Source organism: Haliotis rufescens, unplaced genomic scaffold, assembly GCF_023055435.1.
Source record: "Haliotis rufescens isolate VD_foot unplaced genomic scaffold, xgHalRufe1.0.p SCAF_36, whole genome shotgun sequence".
NCBI classification, from domain to species: domain Eukaryota; kingdom Metazoa; phylum Mollusca; class Gastropoda; order Lepetellida; family Haliotidae; genus Haliotis; species Haliotis rufescens.
Window position 1 is genome coordinate 3,788,605 of NW_025964068.1, and position 23,560 is coordinate 3,812,164.

The window sequence follows — 23,560 nt, forward strand, 5'->3', positions numbered from 1 at the left end:
AAATTGTTGCTCATAATATCAATCACTGGTCCAGACTCCTAATGTTTTAAGGCTGCCATCATATAGCTGGAATATTGCTGACTGATCATGATACTTTCCCACTTAAAAAGACAGTAAAATGTTTTAGCACAAAGAAGCATTATTCAAACGGTCAAGAGAAGATGAAACAAACTTTGTTTCTTTGTTTCACACCCCTATTATGATGTCATGATCTTCTACAGACAGGAACGCCAAGTATTGTGACCTGCACCTAACATTGCTATGATAAGCCTATTCCTGTCACAGATCCCACCCCTGACTCGGAAGCCAGACGTATCTTGTTGGCAAGTGCCAAGATGAAGACTGAAGGATTGTCACTGGAAGGGAAGCGGCTCGTTAGTGAAAAGGAGTGGAAACTAATACAAGATGAGGTAAAACTACTGCAGCAAGTAACAATGAATCTCACCAAATTGAGGGTGAGGTAGTAGTTCCATGAAGCCATTGTAAGTACATGTTAAGGCACTGGTAGGTCCCTAGGGCCTTTGTACAGACACATTGTAGTCTATCATGTTTTTGTTCACAGTGATGGGGATAGTATACACCACTCTGTTTCAAAATACAAGGGCCTTCCTCTATCAGGTATGAGAGTTAAGACAAGTTTGCGAAACTGGGCCCTGACTGACTTTGACTCATTGTACGGACCTTGGCGTGATGCCATCTTGTTTTGGCTAAATGTTTGCTTGTGCCCAGGTGAAGTCTGCACGTGAGAAGCTGGGTCGACCCTGTGATATGTGTACCAACTATGAGACGCAGCTGCAGACAGTGCAGGAGGAATTGAAGGCCGCTACCACAGAGGCCGCACGGCTGGACCGCCAGCTGAACAGTGAGAAGCAGGCCCTTACCAACATTACCAAATACCAGACCGAGCTGGAGGAGGCTTTGAAGGAATCATCAGAGGAGGCCGAGAAACAGGTGAGCCAGGGGACAACTATTTGATATTCCAGTGGGGCTCGGGAATTGTTTAAGTTAGGTTGCATTAACAGACTCCACAAAGGGACAGTTATGCTATTTTGAACTTGTGTGTCACATGCACAATGTTTTCAAATAAATGCTATTTTCAGATTTCCAGTTTAAACAACAAGCTGCAGGACTGTGAGAAGTACCTGAAGGAATGCAAGCAACAGTTCATCCAGTCACAGCTACAGCTACAGGACCAGTTGGTAGGCAAATAGCACCTGCTACTGTCACACTATAATCACAGCTACCACTACAGGACCAGTTGCTAGGCAAATAGCACCTGCTGCTATCACGCTATAGTCACAGCTAAAGCTCCAGGACCAGTTGCTAGGCAAATAGCATCTGCTACTGTCGTGGGACCACTTGTTAAGGGTAGAATAGATCTTCGGCAACCCATGCTTGCTGAAACACGTGACTGGATCTGGTGGTCCGAGTCCCTGAGTTGGTGGATGCATGTCATCATATCCCAATTGGTCCCAGGGTAGAATAGATCTTTGGCAACCCATGCTTGCTGAAACACGTGACTGTGGATCGGGTGGTCAGAGTCCCTGACTTGGTGGATGCATGTCATCATATCCCAATTGCGTGGAAGGATGCACACGGGATTGTCTGGTCCAGACTCTATAGCTGGAATATTGCTGAGTGTGGCGTTAATAAACAAACAAATCCTTGTATTATGTAGCATGGAATGAACTGTCATAGACATACTTCTCTACCATAGAGCATTGCATTGTGGTCATTACCCAATAAATAACATGGTGTAACACTGTTTCTGATCAAATGAGGTCCTTTTATCCCCAGAAATCACTCACAGAGTCAAGGGAGGAAATCCAGAAAGAGGTAAGGGTGATCTGTTTGATCTGGACTTGTCTTTGTTCCACACAAGGTGCAACATCTAGTTACAGATACACTTGACTAGAAGTCAGTGTAACTCTTGGAATAAGGACATCAGGACTACAGGAATTACTGACAGACAGACAGAAATGTCTCTCATATGCAATGTCCACTTGGGGGATCTGAGGGCAGAATATGTCCAAAATACCTCATGTTTTCTATGAAAGAACTGATACCAATGGTGTTTGGCTCATAACAATGTCGGATGTGGCTGATTGGGTGTCATCTGTCCCATAACAATAAGAATTGTTGATTGGGTGTTATCTGCACTGCCAACATGGTTCATTGCTCATGCTATCAACCAGTGGTCACACAGTGAGTCCTGTCCAGACTAGATCCAGGTTGCAGTGACATAGCTGAAATCATGACATCGTGACATCATGTTTTTGTCATAATTTAGCCTATGTTTTGAAACAAACCTTGCTGTGCTTCAGATAAAGCTTATTCAAGAAGAAAATGATAGCCTGGTTGGGAAACATTCAAAAACTGCCCAGCAGCTGCAGAACGAGGACATCAACCTGCCGAACAACATGGAGGTGAGGAGAGCAGCAGACAACCAGCCCACAACACTTCTGTGTGACTAACTCACTGTTCCCAACATAGTCGGACAGTTAGTGTGGGCATGTTGCTATTCTCATTTTTCCTGTTGGCAATGTCTACATATGTACGGAGGGTATGTCTGTAAATTGTGAGTAGTTTATCATGCCATTGTTGATGATTTCACTTGAATGGTGGTGTGTAAGTTAATGGGGTTTCAATCTGCCAAGTTAAGAACAAAGGCCCATTTCAGGTGGGAGTCATATCTATCTCAGGGCTACTTGGCAAATCATTGCTTGTTTCTTTCTTCTCATAATCTAAAAATATAAAGGCTCTTGTTCTCTGGTGTTGCATCACACTGTACAGAGTTATGTCCTTTGGCTGCTAGGATCTGATGGTTGATTTAAATGCAAGCTTTGCCCAAAATATAATCCTTGGTCTGTCAGCAACAAAATCGTTTTGTGGGTTTCCTGGTGGTAGTAAGCATCAACGACCTGAGGCATTGTGGCTTTTCCTCCCAATGTCACTGAAATAACTGAAATAAGCTGAACTCACTCAGTCACTGTTGTGATGCTCATGTTGCAGGAGATGCAGCTGTTGCTGCTGAAGTACCGGGAGGAGATCATCGCGGCCAAGGTGGCAAAGGAGCACACCGAGGAGACGCTGAGGAGTGAGATCATGTTCCTCAAGGACCAGGTGGTGTCAGAGCAGCAGGAGAAGAACACCATTGAGGAGACACTCAGCCAGGAACTCAGCACCCTGCAGGAGAAACTAGGTGAGGAAAAGGAGGGTCTCACTTGGCTGGTTCACTGGGCACATGTAGTCAAAATATTTTTGGAAATAGTTCTTGGTAGACATATAGGAGTGACACACCACACACCTTGTCATGTCTTGAAGCCATACCCACGTATCCCAAATAAACAGACTTGACAGTTATGTGGAATATAAGCCAGGTAAAGATCAGTCTGAAGAAAATAATCTGAAAGTGATATTAAACAAATGACAGGAAAATAGGCTATTGTATTCTCTAGGTAAGTCTCCTTATACTTACCCAAGAGACTCATTTGTACTATAGGAACCATGTTTGTTTGTCTCAGTATGTCATGAGAGTGTGCAGTCCGAATTGGAGAGAGAGTCTTCAGTGCGGGCGGAGTCTGAGACCAAACTCCGTGAGACGGAACAGTCACTGAAGAGCGTGCAGGCCAAGTCCAGGCAACTCATCAATGCACTACAGCAACGTGTGGAGGAGCATGAGCGCTCTAAGGTAGATAACTCTTCTCATCCCTTAATCTACTGACTGGTTACTTTGGACACAACTGTTCAATTCTGGTAAGATATTATTTTTTTTGCCACCGACCACTGTTTGTGGAGGATTTCTGTTATAGCTGCAATGTTGCTGACATAATGTGCAGAGATGCAACCAGTATGGTTTGGATGGAATCGTCGCAATATTTGGAACCAAAGTACCAAAATATGATTAAATGAAATGGATTACTAACTTCAGCAATAAAACCATAGCCAGCACCTTGGGCGGAATCAATAATCAATGAATAATCAAGTGTTTTAGCTTGTGATGGGAAGGTTTACAAATGTTGAGAAGTTTGGGTGATGACATGCAATGCAATAGATTTGTTTTCATCAAATCATACAGTTGATCAACTACTTATTACTAATATTTCTTGCACCAAATCTTTTTACATATCCTGCAATACTCCTTTATGCATTCACTGCTTACCTTACGACAACCAAAAGGCAGCATACGGCGATGGTCTTGGGTGAAGAAATAAAGATGTTTCAAAGTCCAACTCCTGCTTTTTGCACTGACCACCGCTGCTGCCATGTGACCTTGATGACGTCACCTTCCTCGCATCACTTCCTGTCGCACTACAGCAAGGACATGTCTCAGCAGACCTTCAGCTTTGGATATATTCTTAATTTTATCTACGATGGGTGATGTATTCTCTTCATATTACTTTCACAAAGTTGTGTAGTTTTGTGTGGATTATTTAGGCGTAAACAATTTTTTTTGCCTGCAAATGTAGTCCAATTGTTAACAATTCTCAGCTATGTATGTATAACATATTCATATGTTTTAAAATACTAGTAGCTTTGGCGTTACATAGAGTTTGCATGTATCAATATTTGTAAAATAAACTTTCAACTCATAAAAAATAGCTACCGAAAGAATATAGTTTAATTCTATGGCAATCTCAACAATTCTCTATTTAGCGTAACTTATGCTTGCGAGTTGTAATAATTGTTGTGGAAAAAAATCTTCCAAGGATCCTCATCCACGTTGTTGGGCATGCATGCAGATTTGCTCTCCAAACTTTAAATGTAATTTTTGTGCGCCTCTCTCTCCAGCGAGTTTTGCAAATTATAGACAGGTCATTCACAAACATATTTTGTAGCAGTCCTGTTGAGTGGAGAGGAGATGTCACAATTGCTAGAGGTTAGTGACGGACATACTTCTGTCATTACTATGCAGCCGTTATCTGTGGGGTGGGTAAAAGGGACACCATTTGGTCACATCCTATATCGATTCCAGGATACGGGAATGATTAGGTAATTGGAAGAGGACTTCTCCAAGCTTACACTTGCTCCGTCATTTAAGCCACCCAAGTTTATGAAGGATGATTTTCCAATCCATGCGTTTGCGGTCGCAGACCAAGCTCATATTTTGGATGAAGACATACAAAAGATGACAGGCTCGTCAAGGCCAACCACCCTTAAGGTTCAAGATACTAGATTTGCGTTCATGGAAACGGAAATCATGTGTGTACTGAAACCTTTGTCAGCACTAGCGTCGTCAACGTGTGCAGTGGATCAGAGGATAACCCTAACCGATTAGATCATTTCAAAACTATAGTGGATTTCCACACGCAGACTTGGTTATTAAGCGCTTTCCAACTGGGACTGTGTTCAAGCACAGGCTGCTATGTCAATCTTGGTCATCTACTTCCCTGTTCAATGAACAGATTGCAGACACACACGCCAAAGTTAGAAGTTATGCTAGGGATGAGACCGTGCACATCTCTCATAATCTGTCCCAGCGGGACCGTCTTAAATACCAAGGCAGGGGAGGTGATAAGAGGGTGTTGGACCGTAACGTTGGGTCGTCCCAGTTGTTGATTCCCATTTGGGCGGGATACTGAATCTGTTCTGGAAAAACTGGACCTTTCTCTAGAAAGGACCGTCTAGACGTAGAGGTAACCCCACCGTTGACCACAGCTCCTCAGCCTTGGAAATATCCAAGAAAGCAACATCTGCTATCAAAATCCAACATAGCCATACTGTTGGTGAAGAGAGCTGTAGCGATTGTTCACACCCCAGATGTTACACCGGGGTTTTGTTCTCACATCTTTCTGGTACCCAAGAAGGACTCAAGACAAGATGAGAATGATCCACAATCTCTACGTGTTGAATGAACATTATCTGAAGCATCCACCTTATATCTGCCTCACCACTTTGCGACTGCTCAGAACCAGCATAAAGGCGTTCGATTCCTTGATCAGTCTCGACCTGCAGGATGCCTACCTGCATATACCCATCAATCCCTCCAACCACAGGTTCCTCAGGTTCCAGTTCAATTGGGTTCACTACCAATGGGCAGTTCTCCCATTTAGCATTTCACTGGTCCCGTGGCTATTTACACGAATAATGAAGCCAATAACTGTGTTTCTACATCTGAGGAACATTTGGTTCGTGTTGTATATAGACGACTGTCTCCTGTGCCATCAACATATACCGACGTTAGTACGCCATCCAAAATTTACCGGAGCAGAACTCGAAAACTGTTAAATTTTTCTTCATCAAACTTTGCATTTATATCACTTAAGTGGTGAAGTTGTGCCTTTTGCTATTTTAAAATTTTCCATTTTTTTTATTTTCCAATTTTCATGAAAGCATGCTGGACATAGGCTCACTATGTGAGTGATGTTAGTTTCCGAAGCAGAACTCAAAAACTGTTGAATATTTCTCCATGTTACTTTTCATAGGTTTAAACTACATACTGAACTGGTGCCTTTTGCTATTTAGGAATTTTAGAATTTTTCATTGTTTACGTTTCAATGGCAACAAGTTGGACTTAGGTTCTATAAGGGTGGTGTTCGTTTCCGGAACGTAACTCAAAAACCGTTAAATACTTTCTTACAAAACTTTGCATGTCTACAAGGCACATACCGAACTGGTGCCCTTTGCTATTTAGGAATTCTTTTATTTATTTTTTTTTACATTTCCATTGCAACAAGTTGGACTTAGTTGGTTCTATAGGGTAGAGTTCGTTTCCGGAGCATAACTCAAAACCCATTCAAAACTTTCTAACAAAACTTTGCATGGCTATCAGACTCATGCAGAACTGGTGCTTTTTGCTATTTAGGAATTTTAGAATTACATTAAGTAATATGTTCCCATTGTTATACCGAGGCTGTTGTCCCCCACAACTGCTCTTATAGCGAAATCTTCCACAGAGATCTCAATCACCTCATGCAGCACGTGCGTAGCCACCTAGCTGCCATGTGACACCCTTCACTCTTGTCTCTTCGCTTGCCATAGCAAGACGTGTAAATCGACTGCTCTACTGCGTTTCTACAGCTTTCCGCCTCCTGCCTATCCTTGGTGATATTTATTACTGTTTCTTATCCTAAGTAAACTGTAAATTATGTGGCGTTCGTTATACGGCGCTTAGAAAACTTTCGCACCTTTTTTTCGCTACTAACGGGGTGTGGCGTCGGCACTTTGTGTCTTCCGTCCACCTTTAGTGGTATATCATGGGGTTGTTTTGCATCACCTATTAATATATGTATCTGTATATGTTATATGTATTTTATGTATTCGCTATTATCGTTTGTTTTTGTCTACGTTTGTGAATATGTTTGGTGTGTGTGTTGTAACCATGTTTTTGTTGAACAATGTCTGACATGGAGATGGATCTTTTGTCCAGCACCCCAGCTACTCCTGTTAACAGGCGCTGTGGCTCCTGTCAGAAGTTTTTGTCTTCCCGGGATCCTCACGATCGTTGCCCTTGCCCGGTGCACCCTGTGCGAGGGTCTGGGGCCGGAGGATTTTGCGCGATACAGGCGCTACGTGCGCTCAGCTATCACCCCTGAGGTGGCCGGTTTGTCTGGTAGGGCGCCCATTGCGGGCACTACCTCCTTGGCGGCGGATCCCTTGGCGGCCCTTGGGCTGTCCGGGGATTCTGTCGTGGCTTTGTTGTCTCAACTGGTGGACTCCAAACTGGCGTACTTATCTCAGGCGAGTCCGCCAACAAGGCTTTTCCCGCGTCAACTTTGTTACGCGGGATCAAGCCGTCTTCGGAGAAAGCCTTCGCGGCGGCCTCCTGTTGGGGACTCCCGTTACCTCCTCCCTCGTGGAGAAAGGTTTCGTTCCCGGTGCATGACCTGGCCTTCCCCGAGGCAGGTCCCCCTGGGAGGCCCATGGGGAGAGGTTGGGTGTCCATGCCCCACCTGCTGCTACAGTCACTCAAGCGACTTTACAGCAAATGGACACCCTCTCACGGCACTCCATGCTCGCTATGTCACATGGCGACACCCACTTTCCCCACGGACTGAGACCAGCTCATTTATAATCGGTTTGAATACATTGCCTTGAGTACATTGCCGGGGCTTCGGCCTTTCTTTCCGGCACGTGCCATTTCTTGAGGCGGCAAGCGTACCTTGCCGCCTCTGGGTTGGACGCGGCCAACCAAGAGGTGTTACTTTCACAGCCTTCGTCTGTGCAGACCCTGTTTAATAATCGGATTCCTGGTGTTCTAAAAGAACAGCAGTCTGCTTCGTCTGCCGCGGCATACGTTGGATCTGGTTGGGTCTGTGCACCGGGGTGGTGCCCCTAAACGGAGTGCCCCTCAGGATGCTGCGGACGGGAAGTCCAAGGGGTCGGTGTCTTCTTCCTCCCGGAAGAGGTCCTGCCCTGAGGGCCCCGGTAAGGGCAACATGCCGCCCTTTCGGGGGAAGAAGGGACACTGCGGGAAGCCTAAGCCGTCTCGGGACGGTAAGGGCTCCTCCAAATGACTCTCACTTGCAAGGTTCGTGTGCAAACAACGCCAGTTTCGGTTGGCCCGTCAGCGAACCCGAGTCATTCAGCCCTGGACAGTTGCGCCTGCCACAGCCTGTCAGGCCTCCCTTCCCTTCCCTTGTCGGAGCCAGACTCCAGACTTATTGGGAGAATTGGGAACAAGTGTTCGAAGACCCGTGGGTGGTCAACACGGTCTGGTACGGCTATCGGCTAGATCTCAAAGCGGATCCGTTGGCAGGTTTCTATTCGGAAGCCGATCTTCCCATCCTCGCCGATGCCATCGGCAGGTTGGTGGAGAAGAGGGCGGTATGGGAGTTAGCTCTACGAGAAATAACACCGGGGTTTTACTCCAGGATATATCTCGTTCCAAAGAAGGACAGTGCCGAACTCAGAATGATTCACAATCTGAAATCGTTCAACGAGTTTTACCTGCACAAGCCGGTGAAGTTCAGAATGTTGACCTGATCGACCTGAAGGATGCTTATCTGCATGTTCCGATTCACTCGGACCATCACAAGTATCTCAGGTTTGTCTTTCAAGGCAGGCACTACGAGTGGGTTGCACTCCCATTCGGCCTTTCGTCCGCTCCCTGGCTATTCACCCGGTTAACCACCCCCATAGTGGGGTTCCTCCACAGGAGAGGTGTCAGGTACTTCGCGTACCTGGACGACTCGCTAGTGGCCAATCTAATGACGGACACGCTGTCCCGCCAACTCGATTTCGTACTTTGGCTCTTGGAGCAATTGGGGTGGATTGTCAATCTCCCCAAGAGCGAGTTAACCCCCTCACAGAACTTGAAGTTCATCGGAGGTCGGTTCTACACGGTGACCCATCGCCTCTTTGTCCCCCCAGACCGGTGGCACAAGATTCAGGCAATGATTGCCAAAGTCTTAGCGGTGCAACAGACTGTTCACTTTTGGGAACAGCTGTTAGGGCTACTTGTGTCAGCCCAGGACTGCACTGATCGGGGTCGTCTCTGCCCGCTGCAACGGTTTCTAATCCAGTTGTTAGCACAGGAGGAGAACAGTGCGACCATGGCCCCCCCGGATCGGCTCCGACCGCATCTGGAGTGGTGGATGGTCCCTTGCAACTTCAACAGACGCCTCTCTAGTGTGCTGGGGCCCCCATCTAGAGGGGGAGGGGAGCTCGGGGCTGTGGTGCGTAGACGAACTAGGTCTTCACATCAATTGCCTCGAGTTCAAGGCAGTGTTAAACGCAGTCAATCACTGGAAGCATCGTCTCGTCGACGCCCGGCTCATGCGACCGACAACCTGACGGTAGTGTCCTATGCTTCCCAAGGTGATACAAAAGCTCAAGAAGACAAGGAATCTTGCTCTGACTTTGGTCCTGCCCTGGTGGCTGTCGAGAGGGTGGTTCGTCGAGCTCAGAAGTTAAGCAGAAGACAATCCACTACCCCTCCCACAGTGGTTCAACCTACTCACCCACCTTCACAGCAAAGTGACTCATCTAATAAGGTTTCGTCTGCATGCTTGGTTCATCTTAAAAAGGCGTTATGTGCGAAGGGCTATTCGGCGCGGGCAGCTAGTGCTATAGTTTTAGCTCATTGTCCCTCCACCAGAGTATTTTACGATGACAAGTTGGGATCGTTTGAGACGTTTTTCAAGGCAAAAAAAAAAGATCCAATAACTGCATCACCACAATTCCTAGATGAATACCACCTACATTTGCGTACAAAGAAACCCTTGAAAGCTAGCACCATTACTACGTATTTGGAAGCACTTAACTCAGTGTTGTCGTTTAAGAAAAATCGAAAATGACCAAGGTCCCGGAACTACAGGCTCCACTCATTCAGGCTTGAGGATCAGAAGGCCAAGTTTCGTCCCCCTGCTTGGGACTTAAACGTGGTACCTCGAGGTTTGCGAGGACCCCCTTTGACCCCCTCTATGCATCCTCATTTTATGACCTCACCAAGAAAATAATCTTTTTCTTGGCATTAACCACGGCGGCATGGGTGAGCAAGCTACATGCAATCGACATCACCTTTGTCTGTTTTGAGCATGCTCTACACGGAGTGGCACATCTCAGGTTGTGCTTGGTTGTTGGTTGGTTTGTTGTTTAACGCCGCACTCAGCAATATTCCAGCTATATGACGGCGGTCTGTAAATAATCGAGTCTGGACCAGACAATCCAGTGATTAATATCATGAGCATCGATCCACGCAATTGGGATTGATGACATGCATCAACCAAGTCGGTGAGCCTGACCACCCGATCCCGTTAGTCGCCTTTTACGACAAGCATAGTCACCTTTTACGGCAAGCATGGGTTGCTGAAGACCTATTCTAACCCGGAATCTTCACAGGTCAGGTTGTGCTTGGATTTAATAGCAAAATGTTCATTTATCAGGCCAACCCGATCGTCCATTCACGCTCCCACCAATATCGTCGATTGTGGGAGTCGAAGATGAGGGTGAACTTCTATTCATCCCCTGTTCCCAAACTAGGCGTGGCTTGAGGAATCGGTTATTTATGCCTGTATCTCCTATGTCCAAGACCAAATTTATTCGCAACACCATATCTCAATGATTACGCACAGTCATCCTTCAGGCTTATGACATCGCCAAACTTGATCCGCCAATATTATTGACAAACATCAGTTGTTGTTTTGGTATGTGAATTATTGACCGTCCGATACAGATGCATTAAGGAGTAATGCAGGATAAATAAAAGATGTATAGCATTTTTGAGCTCGGGGGACAGGCAGTGAAGTGAGGAAGGTGACTTGTCATCAACATCACATTGACAGTAGAGGTGGTCAGTGTAAAAAGCAGGAGTGGGACTTTGAAACAACTTTATTTCTTCAGCCAAGACCATCGCCATACACTGTCTTTTTGTTGTCGTAAGGTAAGCAGTGAAATGCATTAAGGAGTTATGCAGGATAAGTATACAAATGTAAAAAATATTTAGATTTTACTAACTTTATACCTTAAATATCAAAGTATTTCCCAATTACCTCAGTTTGGCATCCCTGCTAATGTGTGCCAGAATGTATAATCATGATTTTGAACCCCAATATTATTATTATTATGTTTGGTTTGTCTGCACCATACAAAACCAGTCAGTCAGTCATGCCAATGGGGATTACTATTTTGTTCTTCAAATCACTCATTTTAGACCCCAATTGTGCCTCACTGCATCTATTTGGGGTTGACACCTCTAAATGTAGCATGACCAGTGAACACATGAATCCTTGCCGGACTACTTGAGAAGCATCAGTTGATGTGTTGTTGCAGGTGAAGCTGGAGGATGACCTGCACAGCTTGAAAGGAAAGGTCCAGTCTCTGCAGGTCGACCTAGACAACAGTGAAGCAGTGCAGAGAGACTTTGTCAAACTCTCACAGTCTTTGCAGGTCTGTGTTATCCATCATTCGTCAAAAGTCACATAATAGACACTTGTAACTTAGGTCCTGGGTAACTGGTGATGTTTCTTTACACAAATTGATCCAGTAATCCAGCAGTTTCTTTCAGGCAAAATGACTATGGATATGTAGTGGTAAGCCAGGGTAAGTTGAGCTGTAACCTGACAATTAACCCTGGATGACTGTATGAGGTCCGCCCACTGACGCGTACCATTGTGAAGAAAGGGGTAGCGGTTGGTCTGCCACAAGTACTACGATACGTATGTGCATGTCTCAGCTAAGAATCCTGGTATCGACTTGTCACATTGACTTCTTAATAGTCTTATGAGCAACACTTGTGTCCATGGGAGGGTAGTCAATTTCATCGCCATGACTTGCACATGCTCAACATGTGTACACCCTCTCTACCTGTAACAAACCAAATATGTTTGCCCAACTTCTGTGCAGCGCCTACTTGTCTCAAACGCGTTTTGTGATTTGGTTCAACTTATCCTGGATTACCAGTAGTTGATATAGATCTATTTAGGAAAGTCATCATGTAGCTTGGTAACAAAAGCACTAAATGTTTGACAACAATTAACAGAGTGTTTATCATTTTGATTGGATTCTGTTTGGAAAAATATTAATGAAATTTTCTTTTCTATTTGTTTATTTGAATGGTTATCTGCATAATCATTGTGACACATTTCTGGTGAGTTGTCGACACACATAAATTTCATGATTTCATATTTGACATGATCTTCTTCTGTGCACCATAGAACTTGTCTGAGTTGCCTACAGCTCCAGCAACACATCTGTGCAGCTGCAGTATGTTTCATCCTTTGTGAGCCCGGATCAATTTTAGTACATATGTCCTCAGATTCAGCTGGAGAAGATTCGGCAGGCAGAGAATGAAGTGAGGTGGCAACATGAAGAAGATGTGGAAGATTGCAATAACTGTAAACAAAATTTCAGTGTCACTCGCAGGAAGGTAAACAACTTTACGTTTGGAGTCATTGAAAAATTTATTAATAAGCATTTTCTCAATAGAGGCTTTTGTGAGGAGACATGCACCTTTGTCATAGACCTAAACCTCTTGATAGGCATTATGAAGTTAGTAGTTTATGGAGATAAACCTTTTATTGACATCACTTTCCTTGACATTTAGCTGACATTATAACTGAAATGTTCTATTGTTCAAAGCACTGTTCATTCAACTCACTCAAGCACTCACTCATTCACTCCTGTCCCTTCTGTTGCAGCATCACTGTCGGCACTGTGGAAAGATATTTTGTAACGAGTGTACATCCAAGACAGTGCACAGCGGGCCCAACTTCAAACCTTCCAAAGTATGTGATGTCTGTCATACAATACTGGTGAAAGATGCCACACCCTACTTCAGTACAGAACCCCCGGCGACACCCGACTAGGGACATGTTTTAGCCTGTCTTACTTGATGTGGAGAAGACCATTGCTCTATCAGAGTCACAACTGTACCATTACATTGTCTTACAGGATAGGGGCCACTGGTGGCCCAGTCACCTAAGGCACCACATTGGCCATGCAGAGTTGCCTTCCTTAGCCATGCTAGAATGTGATCATTGTGGGTTAGAATGCCAGATTTGCCCAGATTATGATTCTTGTCAGCACTATGCCTGTGCAGGTGGGTTTCTCCAAAGTGATAAACTTCTAAGATTTGAATCACTTTGGACTTGCCTACCACATCAAGCTGTTACTCAGAGCAGTCTTATACCAAACTCATGCACTCACTCCTACGGGATAGGATGCACAGGGATACACAGGGATATACCTTACCCCAAGAATCTAGCAGACTTTGGATTCAGCAGCTGACATGGATACCCTTACCCCAATAATCTAGCAGACTTTGGGGCCGCTGCTGAGACAGGGATAGACCTTACCCCCAATAATCTAGCAGACTTTGGGGTTGGAGGCCGAGACAGCCACAGACGTTCCCCCGAGAATCTAGTTCACTTTGGGGTCAGTGGCTGAGACAGGGATAGGCCTTACCCCAATAATCTAGCAGACTTTGGGGTTGGAGGCCGAGACAGCCACAGACGTTCCCCCGAGAATCTAGTACACTTTGGGGTCGGGGGCTGAGACAGCCACAGACGTTCCCCCAAGAATCTAGTACACTTTGGGGTCAGGGGCTGAGACAGCCACAGATGTTCCCCGAGAATCTAGTACACTTTGGGGTCGGGGGCTGAGACAGCCACAGACGTTCCCCCAAGAATCTAGTACACTTTGGGGTCGGGGGCTGAGACTGCCACAGATGTTCCCCAAGAATCTAGTACACTTTGGGGTCGGGGGCTGAGACTGCCACAGACCTTCCCCCGAGAATCTAGTACACTTTGGGGTCGGGGGCTGAGACAGCCACAGACGTTCCCCCGAGAATCTAGTACACTTTGGGGTCGGGGGCTGAGACAGCCACAGACGTTCCCCCGAGAATCTAGTACACTTTGGGGTCGGGGGCTGAGACAGCCACAGACGTTCCCCCGAGAATCTAGTACACTTTGGGGTCGGGGGCTGAGACAGGGATAGGCCTTACCCCAATAATCTAGTACACTTTGGGGTCGGGGGCTGAGACAGCCACAGACGTTCCCCCGAGAATCTAGTACACTTTGGGGTCAGGGGCTGAGACAGCCACAGGCCTTCCCTCGAGAATCTAGTACACTTTGGGGTCAGGGGCTGAGACTGCCACAGACCTTCCTCCGAGAATCTAGTACACTTTGGGGTCGGGGGCTGAAATAGGGCATTTGTCTTCTGGAAGCAGAGGGGCATTATCAGGAGCAGTCTCAGTGTAATAGACATCTTTGGCGAGAATGTCTTTTTTGAATATTTTGACATGTTTCCACTGTTTGAGCTAGTGGTTATCCATTGGAGTTTTTGTTACTTTTGAGTGTAGGACAGTGGTACACCTTGCCAAAGACCCAAGTTCTATTCTTTGAGTACTTATGCTTGAAGACTGTTGTCTGCAGTTCCATCTTAGTAAGTAAAGCCTCTAATAATGAAAGATATGATCTGACATAACAGAAGTCGAATGTCTGTAAGCTGTGTGTCTAGCAGACCTACCCCGAATATGGTGACCAGACCCCCTCCTGTGTCTGCAACAAGCATAAGATCGGACATTGTGTAGCTAGTGCCTCCTAGTAGCAGTGTGTGTATGAATATGTGTTTACAGGCAGGCTGTACAATATGTGAAGCATTCTTAAGGGTGAAATCTTGCTGGCCAAGATGGTAGGACCTTAAATGGCAAATAACATTTTCATGATTTGTCTATAACTGGCATGTGCTTAACAAGTTATGAAGAACAGTTATGCCAGCTCTGTGCAAGTGGGTCCCCAGTACCCCCCTTGTCCTGTGATCTGACAACATGGCAAGCACTGACTGGATTGTGCTCATGCTATCAACTGCTGGTTTGTCTGGTCCAGACTTGATGACAAAGTCCAAGGTGATATAGCTGTAATACATGCCGACTTCACATGCATCAACACTGGTGGACTCTCTACCAGCTCCTACAGTAATGGCTCGCAACTTGGTCCAGTCTCAGAACCAGCTCTCTGTGTTGGTCAGTTCAAGAAAATGTTATACTGACCCTGATATGACCTTGTACTCTCCACCTACTGTGATCTGTTATTTGTGTATATTTGTGTAAATAGCCCTCGCTCCTGTACATGCTCTGTGGACTTTTGTATATGGTCAGCTGTTGTTGTGATCGAGAACCACGCTTGCCGTTCAGTCAATGTAACCATCAAGTCATTGTCAGTACTTCATGAGTTTGTGCAATCCTCCATCACCCTTGAACATGTTCCACCAATAAACCAAGCCACCGCCTGCTTCCAGCAACATGGAGATCAGCTAAGATACTAAGACCAGAGAACTCTTCAATATCAAAGCTTCACGCAAAATTCCATGAGGGCTCATTTGACTTCCTGGTGAGTTGTACACTGACCTGAAGTAGACATGCATCACTAGGACACTGCGCATCTGTATTCAGACCTGATGGAGGACTGTGATGTTTGTAAACCTGTATTGATCATGCATCCAAGACAGAGGAAATGTTTCTTAGATATCACGCTTTTAGTCCATAATGGCACATAGCGTCTTCACCTGTCAAACATTTCAGTGATTATTTGTGCTTCGAATATTAAAGTTGTTTGATCAGATTTTGAAAATGTGATACACGTGTTAAGTTGTATCTGAGTGAAGACAGTAAGTCATAATGTAGACTTGTAACATAGAGTTTCTTGTAGAGTAGTAGAGGTCACTCATTCATCGTAGTTTGGGCGGTTTTCATAACTTGATTTATGGATTGGTTTCTGATCTAAAATATGAAATAGATACCAAGTGAGTTACCTCCCTTGCTATGTCACGATTTTGAAGTTTATTCACTTACTAAAGTTTGTTATCAGAGTAGGAAGAAAAATGTCTGTTCTTAAATCTTTATTCCACATATGTGAAACTGTGAGGTCAGCAGATCCACAAACCAAGCAACTAGAAAACCTGCCGTAGTTACATTGGTGCAATTTGATTTTGTTGATTTTGAAGTTTGGTGCTTAACATACCCTACTGTGACCAGATGCTGTAAGTATTGTCTACTATCTCATCAGTGGCTAATCACATTGTGCTCTGTATACATTTGGTGATATTCTTGAATATTGTATCAGAGTTTAGTAAATTAGACAGCACATGCTCATCAACACAATGTTCATCTTAGCTCAGAAGTGATTCTTTATTACATGTCCAAACAGAACGGAAGGTTTGTGTGAGGTTGTGGCTGTCTGCCTGTCGACTGTCAACAGTCATTTTAAACATTTTGACATCCATGAAGAATGCTGAAGGGATCAAACTGTGATTGGAAAATAATTGATCAAAGAAATGGTGTGATGAAAGTTTATATTACAAGTTTCACTTTAATCCTGATCGATGTAGCGGCCATATTGAAAATGCTATGATTTACTTTGATCACTGATGTATTGATTGATTATTCATTGGTTGAAGTTTGATTTTTATTCCTTTTATATGTGTTCAGTATTATTAGAGAGAATTCCCCCAATTACTTGTTCATAACTTCATAACTTTTTTCTAAGCCAAGGATTATGTAGCCTTAATGTGTAATGACATCAATGTAGAACTTCCCAAAATCTTGTGTGACTGGATTTAGGCTTTGCAGATTGTGTTCCCCTAGCCATACCAGGAGCCACTAAAGATGGGTTTAGTTTAATCGTGAATGTGAACCTTCCACTTGTGCGTCAGTGTCCATGATTGTGGTTTTCACCAGCGTTGTCAGCATCTGCAAATTGCATAACATTTGAAAATCCGGGTTACAAATAGTCTTCAGCAACCCATGCTTGCCGTAAAAGGCATCAATCAGGATCAGGTGGTCAGACACACTGACCTGGTTGATGCATGTCATCGTATCCCAATTTGCGTAGATTGATGCTCATGATGTCAATCATGGGAATGTCTGGTCCAGACTTAATTATTTACAGACCGCCGTCATATAGCTGGAATATTGCTGAGTGCGGCATTAAACAACAAACACACAAACAAAAGCCTATCATTTGACTTTCTTTCCTCACTAAGCTGAGATGTAATACAACTTTTGAAGCACTGTAAAGCCAAACACACTCTCTCCCTCACTTCATAGGACATTTCTTCCTAATATGGTCCATAAAGCCATGATAAGTTACGTAGTTGATTGTAAATTATTACTTGATGGCCAGGACTGACAACTACATGATTTCATCATTTGCAGGTTGATTTAGACTACTTTTGTAAAGGGAGACTTCCCTAGGCTGATTATTGTCCTTTGAGTAAAGGCTTTTCTGCAGCTAGTTTAACCCTATTTGTTATGATAAGATGAATCTGAAGTCAACAAGTTATGATGTAATGTCTTGTTTCAAAGGTAGCTTTATGTGTTACGACTGACGCATGTTTTTCACAGTTTCTGATTAGAGTGGTTAGTTTCTTCATCATTTATTTCTTTTTAATATTTTACAAATATTTGTTAACAGGAAAAATGAAACATGAAAACATATGGTCAGGGTTGATTTGGGGTAAATTTCCTGAATAAAATAATGAAACAGTGAAATTATTAAAGAAGCTTATTTTGCAGTGAAACAGTATTTCTAAATGTATCTGGTGGTACATTGGTCATTTTTACAGGGGTAGGGGTTCCAGAGGTGTTTGATGCACTACTGTACTGAGAATAACGACCCTCGCCTAATGCTTGTCATTTGTTCTATTGTTGGAAGCCCTTCCCATGTCATTGTACATTTTATTTCATGACCTTCCCTGAATAGACAAAATGCAAAGTACTTAAATTACAATATGTTTTATTCATGCAATGTTCATTTTTTGATGACCCTCCACAAATATGTGTACTATTTTTTGTGACCCTCCCCAGATTCCCTCTGACCCACCAACCCCAGTAGTAAATGGCCCTCAGTAGAGAAAAGAACACTTTTTTATCTGGCTCAAACATATTGACCCATCTATTTTCCATTTGTAATGACTGTAACTGGTAGTGTGTTAAACAGAATAAGTATCAGCAATGTGTTTACAGGTGCACAAACCATCACCTATTCTTCAAGGTACAGGCATTTTTATGTCGAATCTTCTTTCCAGAACTTTATGGTTTATGCGTGGCAGGGCTGTAGGGTGGTGAAGTTAAAAAGAATGTTATGAACAATAATGTGTTTTACATCTATGTATATTTTGGGTTTGTAAGTGTTTTCAGTTCTGTTTTTACCAACTACCCAATCAGGTTGTAAATGTCTGAAGTGGGTCGGCAGTGAATGGGGGATGTATGAGTAGCTTCAGTATTATTTATTTCTGTACATACTAGATAGACTTCAACCTTCTCATTGATGTATACAAGAATATGCTCCTTTTGTACAATACTTTGGACAGAATTTGATATATGTATGGGAACTACGTAACTATGCTTATACACCTGGCATGTAGATGTCTTCACACCTGGCCTGTGGATGTCTTCACACCTGGCCTGTGGATGTCTTCACACCTGGCCTGTGGATGTCTTCACACCTAGCCTGTGGATGTCTTCACACCTGGCCTGTGGATGTCTTCACACCTAGCCTGTGGATGTCTTCACACCTGGCCTGTGGATGTCTTCACTCCTGGCCTGTGGATGTCTTCACACCTAGCCTGTGGATGTCTTCACACCTGGCATGTGGATGTCTTCACACCCGGCAAGCAGATGTCTTCACACCTAGCCTGTGGATGTCTTCACACCTTGCCTGTGGATGACTTCACACCTGGCCTGTGGATGTCTTCACACCTGGCCTGTGCATGTCTTCACACCTGGCCTGTGGATGTCTTCACACCTGGCAAGCAGATGTCTTCACACCTAGCCTGTGGATGTCTTCACACCTTGCCTGTGGATGTCTTCACACCTGGCCTGTGGATGTCTTCACACCTGGCCTGTGGATGTCTTCACACCTGGCCTGTGGATGTCTTCACACCTGGCCTGTGCATGTCTTCACACCTGGCCTGTGGATGTCTTCACACCTGGCCTGTGGATGTCTTCACACCTGGCCTGTGCATGTCTTCACACCTGGCCTGTGGATGTCTTCACACCTGGCAAGCAGATGTCTTCACACCTAGCCTGTGGATGTCTTCACACCTGGCAAGCAGATGTCTTCACACCTAGCCTGTGGATGTCTTCACACCTTGCCTGTGGATGTCTTCACACCTGGCCTGTGGATGTCTTCACACCTGGCCTGTGGATGTCTTCACACCTGGCATGTGGATGTCTTCACACCCGGCAAGCAGATGTCTTCACACCTGGCAAGCAGATGTCTTCGAACCTGGCAAGCAAATGTCTTCACTCCTGGCCTGTGGATGTCTTCACACCTGGCCTGTGCATGTCTTCACACCTGGCCTGTGGATGTCTTCACACCTGGCCTGTGGATGTCTTCACACCTGGCCTGTGGATGTCTTCACACCTAGCCTGTGCATGTCTTCACACCTGGCCTGTGGATGTCTTCACACCTGGCATGCGGATGTCTTCACACCTGGCATGCGGATGGTGTATTGTATTGTTGATGCATATTGCTTTTGATAAGTTAGTGTTCCATCATTCGTTTATTGTTTCAAGTAACTATTTGTTATCCTCAACAATGTAACCCTTTAAGTCTGCTTTCTGTCGTGTTCAGTTCCAGGATGTGGCACTCTACTGAAGCACTACATGGTGTAGAAAGCTTCAATGACACACAAGCATTCATTCCATTAACTGTAACTATGGTAACATGCATTCTAAATCCAAAACACTTTTTTTTCTTCAAATTGTTTTTGTTTAAAGAAACAGAACCAAGATTTTATTTGACCTACCTGTCAGGTGAACAGATTTGAATGTGTTTATTGCTGCAGTTTGCATACTACACCTACAATGAGGAACTGCCCAGGGCCCGTCAGGAATCAGGGGACTTCTGCCAAGGTTAGGACAAGGACTGGTTCAATTTCATTCTTCATTCAGATTGGGCGGTGGGGTAGCCTTCGCTCGTCATGCTGAAAACCTGGGTTCGATTCCCTGCATGGTTACAATGTATGAAACCCATTTCTGATGTCCATAGCCGTGATATTGCTGGAATATTGCTTAAACCATGTTAAACCACACCGACTCACTCACTCACTTCAAACAGATGAGTTTTACCAACATCTAAGATCTGTACAACATTGACCTTTTCCTATACTGATATGCTATGACTTATCCTCACTCCACACTTCACTATATCTGTCTAGAACTGATAAAACAGACAAATGCTTTCTTACTTTGCAAAGAGTTCTGATATTTAACCACAAAGCTGCATTCCCAATACGGAAGAGAGTATGTTGTTTTTGTTTAGCACTGCAGGAAGAGCTGAACTCCTGTACAGTTTCACATGTTCCCTATACATCGGCTTACTTCCTCATCACTCATGGTTCTAAAAGGTATTGGATCAATGGCTATGGTTGAATACTATTAGGTGGTTGAAAGGGTTGTACTTGATGGTCTTTACAGGACATAAACACTTTTCGCTTGTCAGTTGAGGGGACCTGGTGTATCAGAATGTTCGCATCAAGTTCAAAATGAGGATTGTGAGTAATATTTCATTTTGATGTATTTGTTAGAAGAGGATATGTGTCACCAAATTGTATAAGGCGATGCAATTTGCTATGCAGAGTTGCATCCCTTTGCTACGTCAGAAACCTATGATCATGGTTTCAAATTCCAGACTGGACTGGAGCTTTTCTAGGTTTCTGTCAGTCCTATACCTGTGATCTCAGCTCAGTGCATCACGTTCCTCCCACATGAAGCTGACATGCCATGATAAAACTGAAATCCTGTTCAGGTCAAACTTGCTCACTCACTCTTAGTAAACTATTGATTTGAAGTGAGGTCTGAGTGTTAAGTGGTGGTGGTAACCTACCTGGATGTATTCGCTGCACTGTGGTCTTGGCATGAGTTGGCTGATGGATCTGTCTGTCATTGGTTGGATTCCATCATGATCCTTGGTTTGCCAGCACCACACCCATGACCAAGTGGTAAACTTCTCTGACCTGTGTCTGTTTGGACCATATGCCCACATTAATCTGACAGCGATATAACTATTCACTTTGTGTCAAACCAGTCTTGCTCACATAGGGTGCAATTTGAATGCAGCAATAAAACAAGAAAAATTTGCTTTTGCCAAACTATTTTATCACTCCTATCAACATTACTGACTTAATTGCAAGAATAAGCATCTCTGCTTTGACTTAAATATGATGTGATCATTACTATCTAATGTCTGTCTACAACACTAGCCCTCTGGAAGGCTCACACCCCGTTTCAGCTGCTGCTCCAGTTGACCTATTGTACAACGTAGGGTTATGTTTAACATGTGCCTCAACTTCTGGGAAGAGTTAGGGGTAATCGTGTAAGAACATGTGATCTCCAAAGAGAAGAAGTGCAAAGCAGATCTGACCTAGTTGCTGTGTCTGGTACACTTGCCCCACTGAGGAGAGAAATGGACATGGTGATGTCACTGATGCCACTGGGTCCAGGGCATTTATCACAGCAGAATGGAGATATGATACACTCCAAAATCAAAGATTTTCTCAAAGTGATGTCAAACCTTACTGACTGAACAAAGTGACATGTTGAACATAGCCCTGGTAGCCATGCTGTGGGGTGTGATCATGGCCCCTTGCTAGTAGTGATGTTATCATCGATGTTAGATATACATGTACTGCATTTATTTATAATTTATTTCTTCATGGACAATTGTTGTTTTAGCCACCTTGCTTTCTGAAGTCTTTCAATTCAACATGCAATGTTGATTTTATGAACTTGTTGACAATAACATATTGCAGTGACCGTGTTTGCCACACATAGTTCACTTTTACTAGTTGTCCCTATCATCCCTGTGTTGAGGAAATAGCAAGATTGTCATGTACAGGTACAAATGTAGTCTCTCAATTCTGTGGACAAATAGCAGTTGTAGAGAAAGTAGTGATTTGAGTAGCTCTCTGTTCTGCTACGTGTTCTTGACACTGTTAGTGTGACCATCAACCTGTGTTTGAATATCACACCATGGTCTGTGAATAAAACTATTACAATCTCTATGTGTTTGCCAGCTTCTTTGTTAGAGACCAGTCAATGATTAGAAACAGATGAAATTGAGTTTGGTGACCTACACACTGTAACCTGTTATTGGTCAGTAACTTTGTATGTACAAATTATCTTCTGCAAGCTTTATGAGACCCCAGTATCTGTCTGAAGAGAAATATTCACCAACTTCTAACTTTGGAAACCGTTTAGGTATATGTTTTTGAAATAATCTTCCAAAAAATATAATCAGCACAGACTTGTTTAAAAAAATATGAGAAATGTTGGTTTAAATTTATTCGCAGTTTTACATCTTAAACCATCTTCACCAACATCAACACCTTCTGGTGGCTGAAAACATCAACACCTGTTGGGTGATAATGTCAACACCTCCCATGTGATAACATCAACACCTAATGCTCGGTGATAACATCGACACCTACTGGATGATATTATAAACACATGTTGGGTAAAAATGCCAACTGCTGTCAGGTGATAACATCAACACCTACTGGTGGCTGAAAACATCAACAACTGTTGGGTTATAATGTCAACACCTCCCATGTGATAACATCAACACCTAATGCTTGGTGATAACATCGACACCTGCTGGGTGATATTATAAACACATGTTGGGTAAAAATGCCAACTGCTGTCAGATGATAACACCAACACCAATTTTCATATGATAACACTGACACCTGCAGATAACCTTTAACGTCAACTGTCATATGATCACATCGACACCTTCAGATAACATTGACACAGTCATATGACATCAACACCTGCAGATAACAACAACACTAAATGTCATTGCAGGACATCAACACAAATACTTTTGAATTTCTCTCATGACCTCTCATGTGGGGAATGGAAAATGGGTCTTAGCCTTAAGAAGCGAACACTTTAACCACTTAGCTACTCCACACTGTCATAGGGCATAGAAGTACCAATGCAGCTAACAGATGGTAGATCATGGGTGGCCCAGTTATCTGAGGCGCTGCAATTCACTGTGCAGAGTTGCATCCCTTGGTCATGCCAGAAACCTTTGGTCCTGGGTTCGAATCCCGATTTGCCCCGATTATGTTTCTAGGTTTGTCAGTACAATACTGGTTCTCGTGGGTTTCACCA

At 44.0% G+C, this 23,560-nt stretch overlaps 1 protein-coding gene across 2 annotated transcripts in view; it reads left to right on the forward strand.

Moving 5' to 3' along the window:
• Window positions 1-22,444, forward strand: part of LOC124147759 (rab GTPase-binding effector protein 1-like) — a 42,358-nt gene extending 19,914 nt beyond the window's left edge. For both annotated transcript variants that reach the window (XM_046518513.2, XM_046518514.2), the window contains exons 13-22: window positions 286-410; window positions 730-951; window positions 1,101-1,199; window positions 1,798-1,836; window positions 2,325-2,426; window positions 3,013-3,202; window positions 3,525-3,691; window positions 11,713-11,829; window positions 12,698-12,808; window positions 13,080-22,444. In XM_046518513.2, coding sequence (XP_046374469.1) covers window positions 286-410; window positions 730-951; window positions 1,101-1,199; window positions 1,798-1,836; window positions 2,325-2,426; window positions 3,013-3,202; window positions 3,525-3,691; window positions 11,713-11,829; window positions 12,698-12,808; window positions 13,080-13,247 — 1,340 coding nt within the window. In that variant the 3' untranslated portion in view covers window positions 13,248-22,444. The remainder of the gene's footprint in view (window positions 1-285; window positions 411-729; window positions 952-1,100; window positions 1,200-1,797; window positions 1,837-2,324; window positions 2,427-3,012; window positions 3,203-3,524; window positions 3,692-11,712; window positions 11,830-12,697; window positions 12,809-13,079) is intronic.
• The last annotated feature ends 1,116 nt before the right edge of the window (window positions 22,445-23,560 follow it).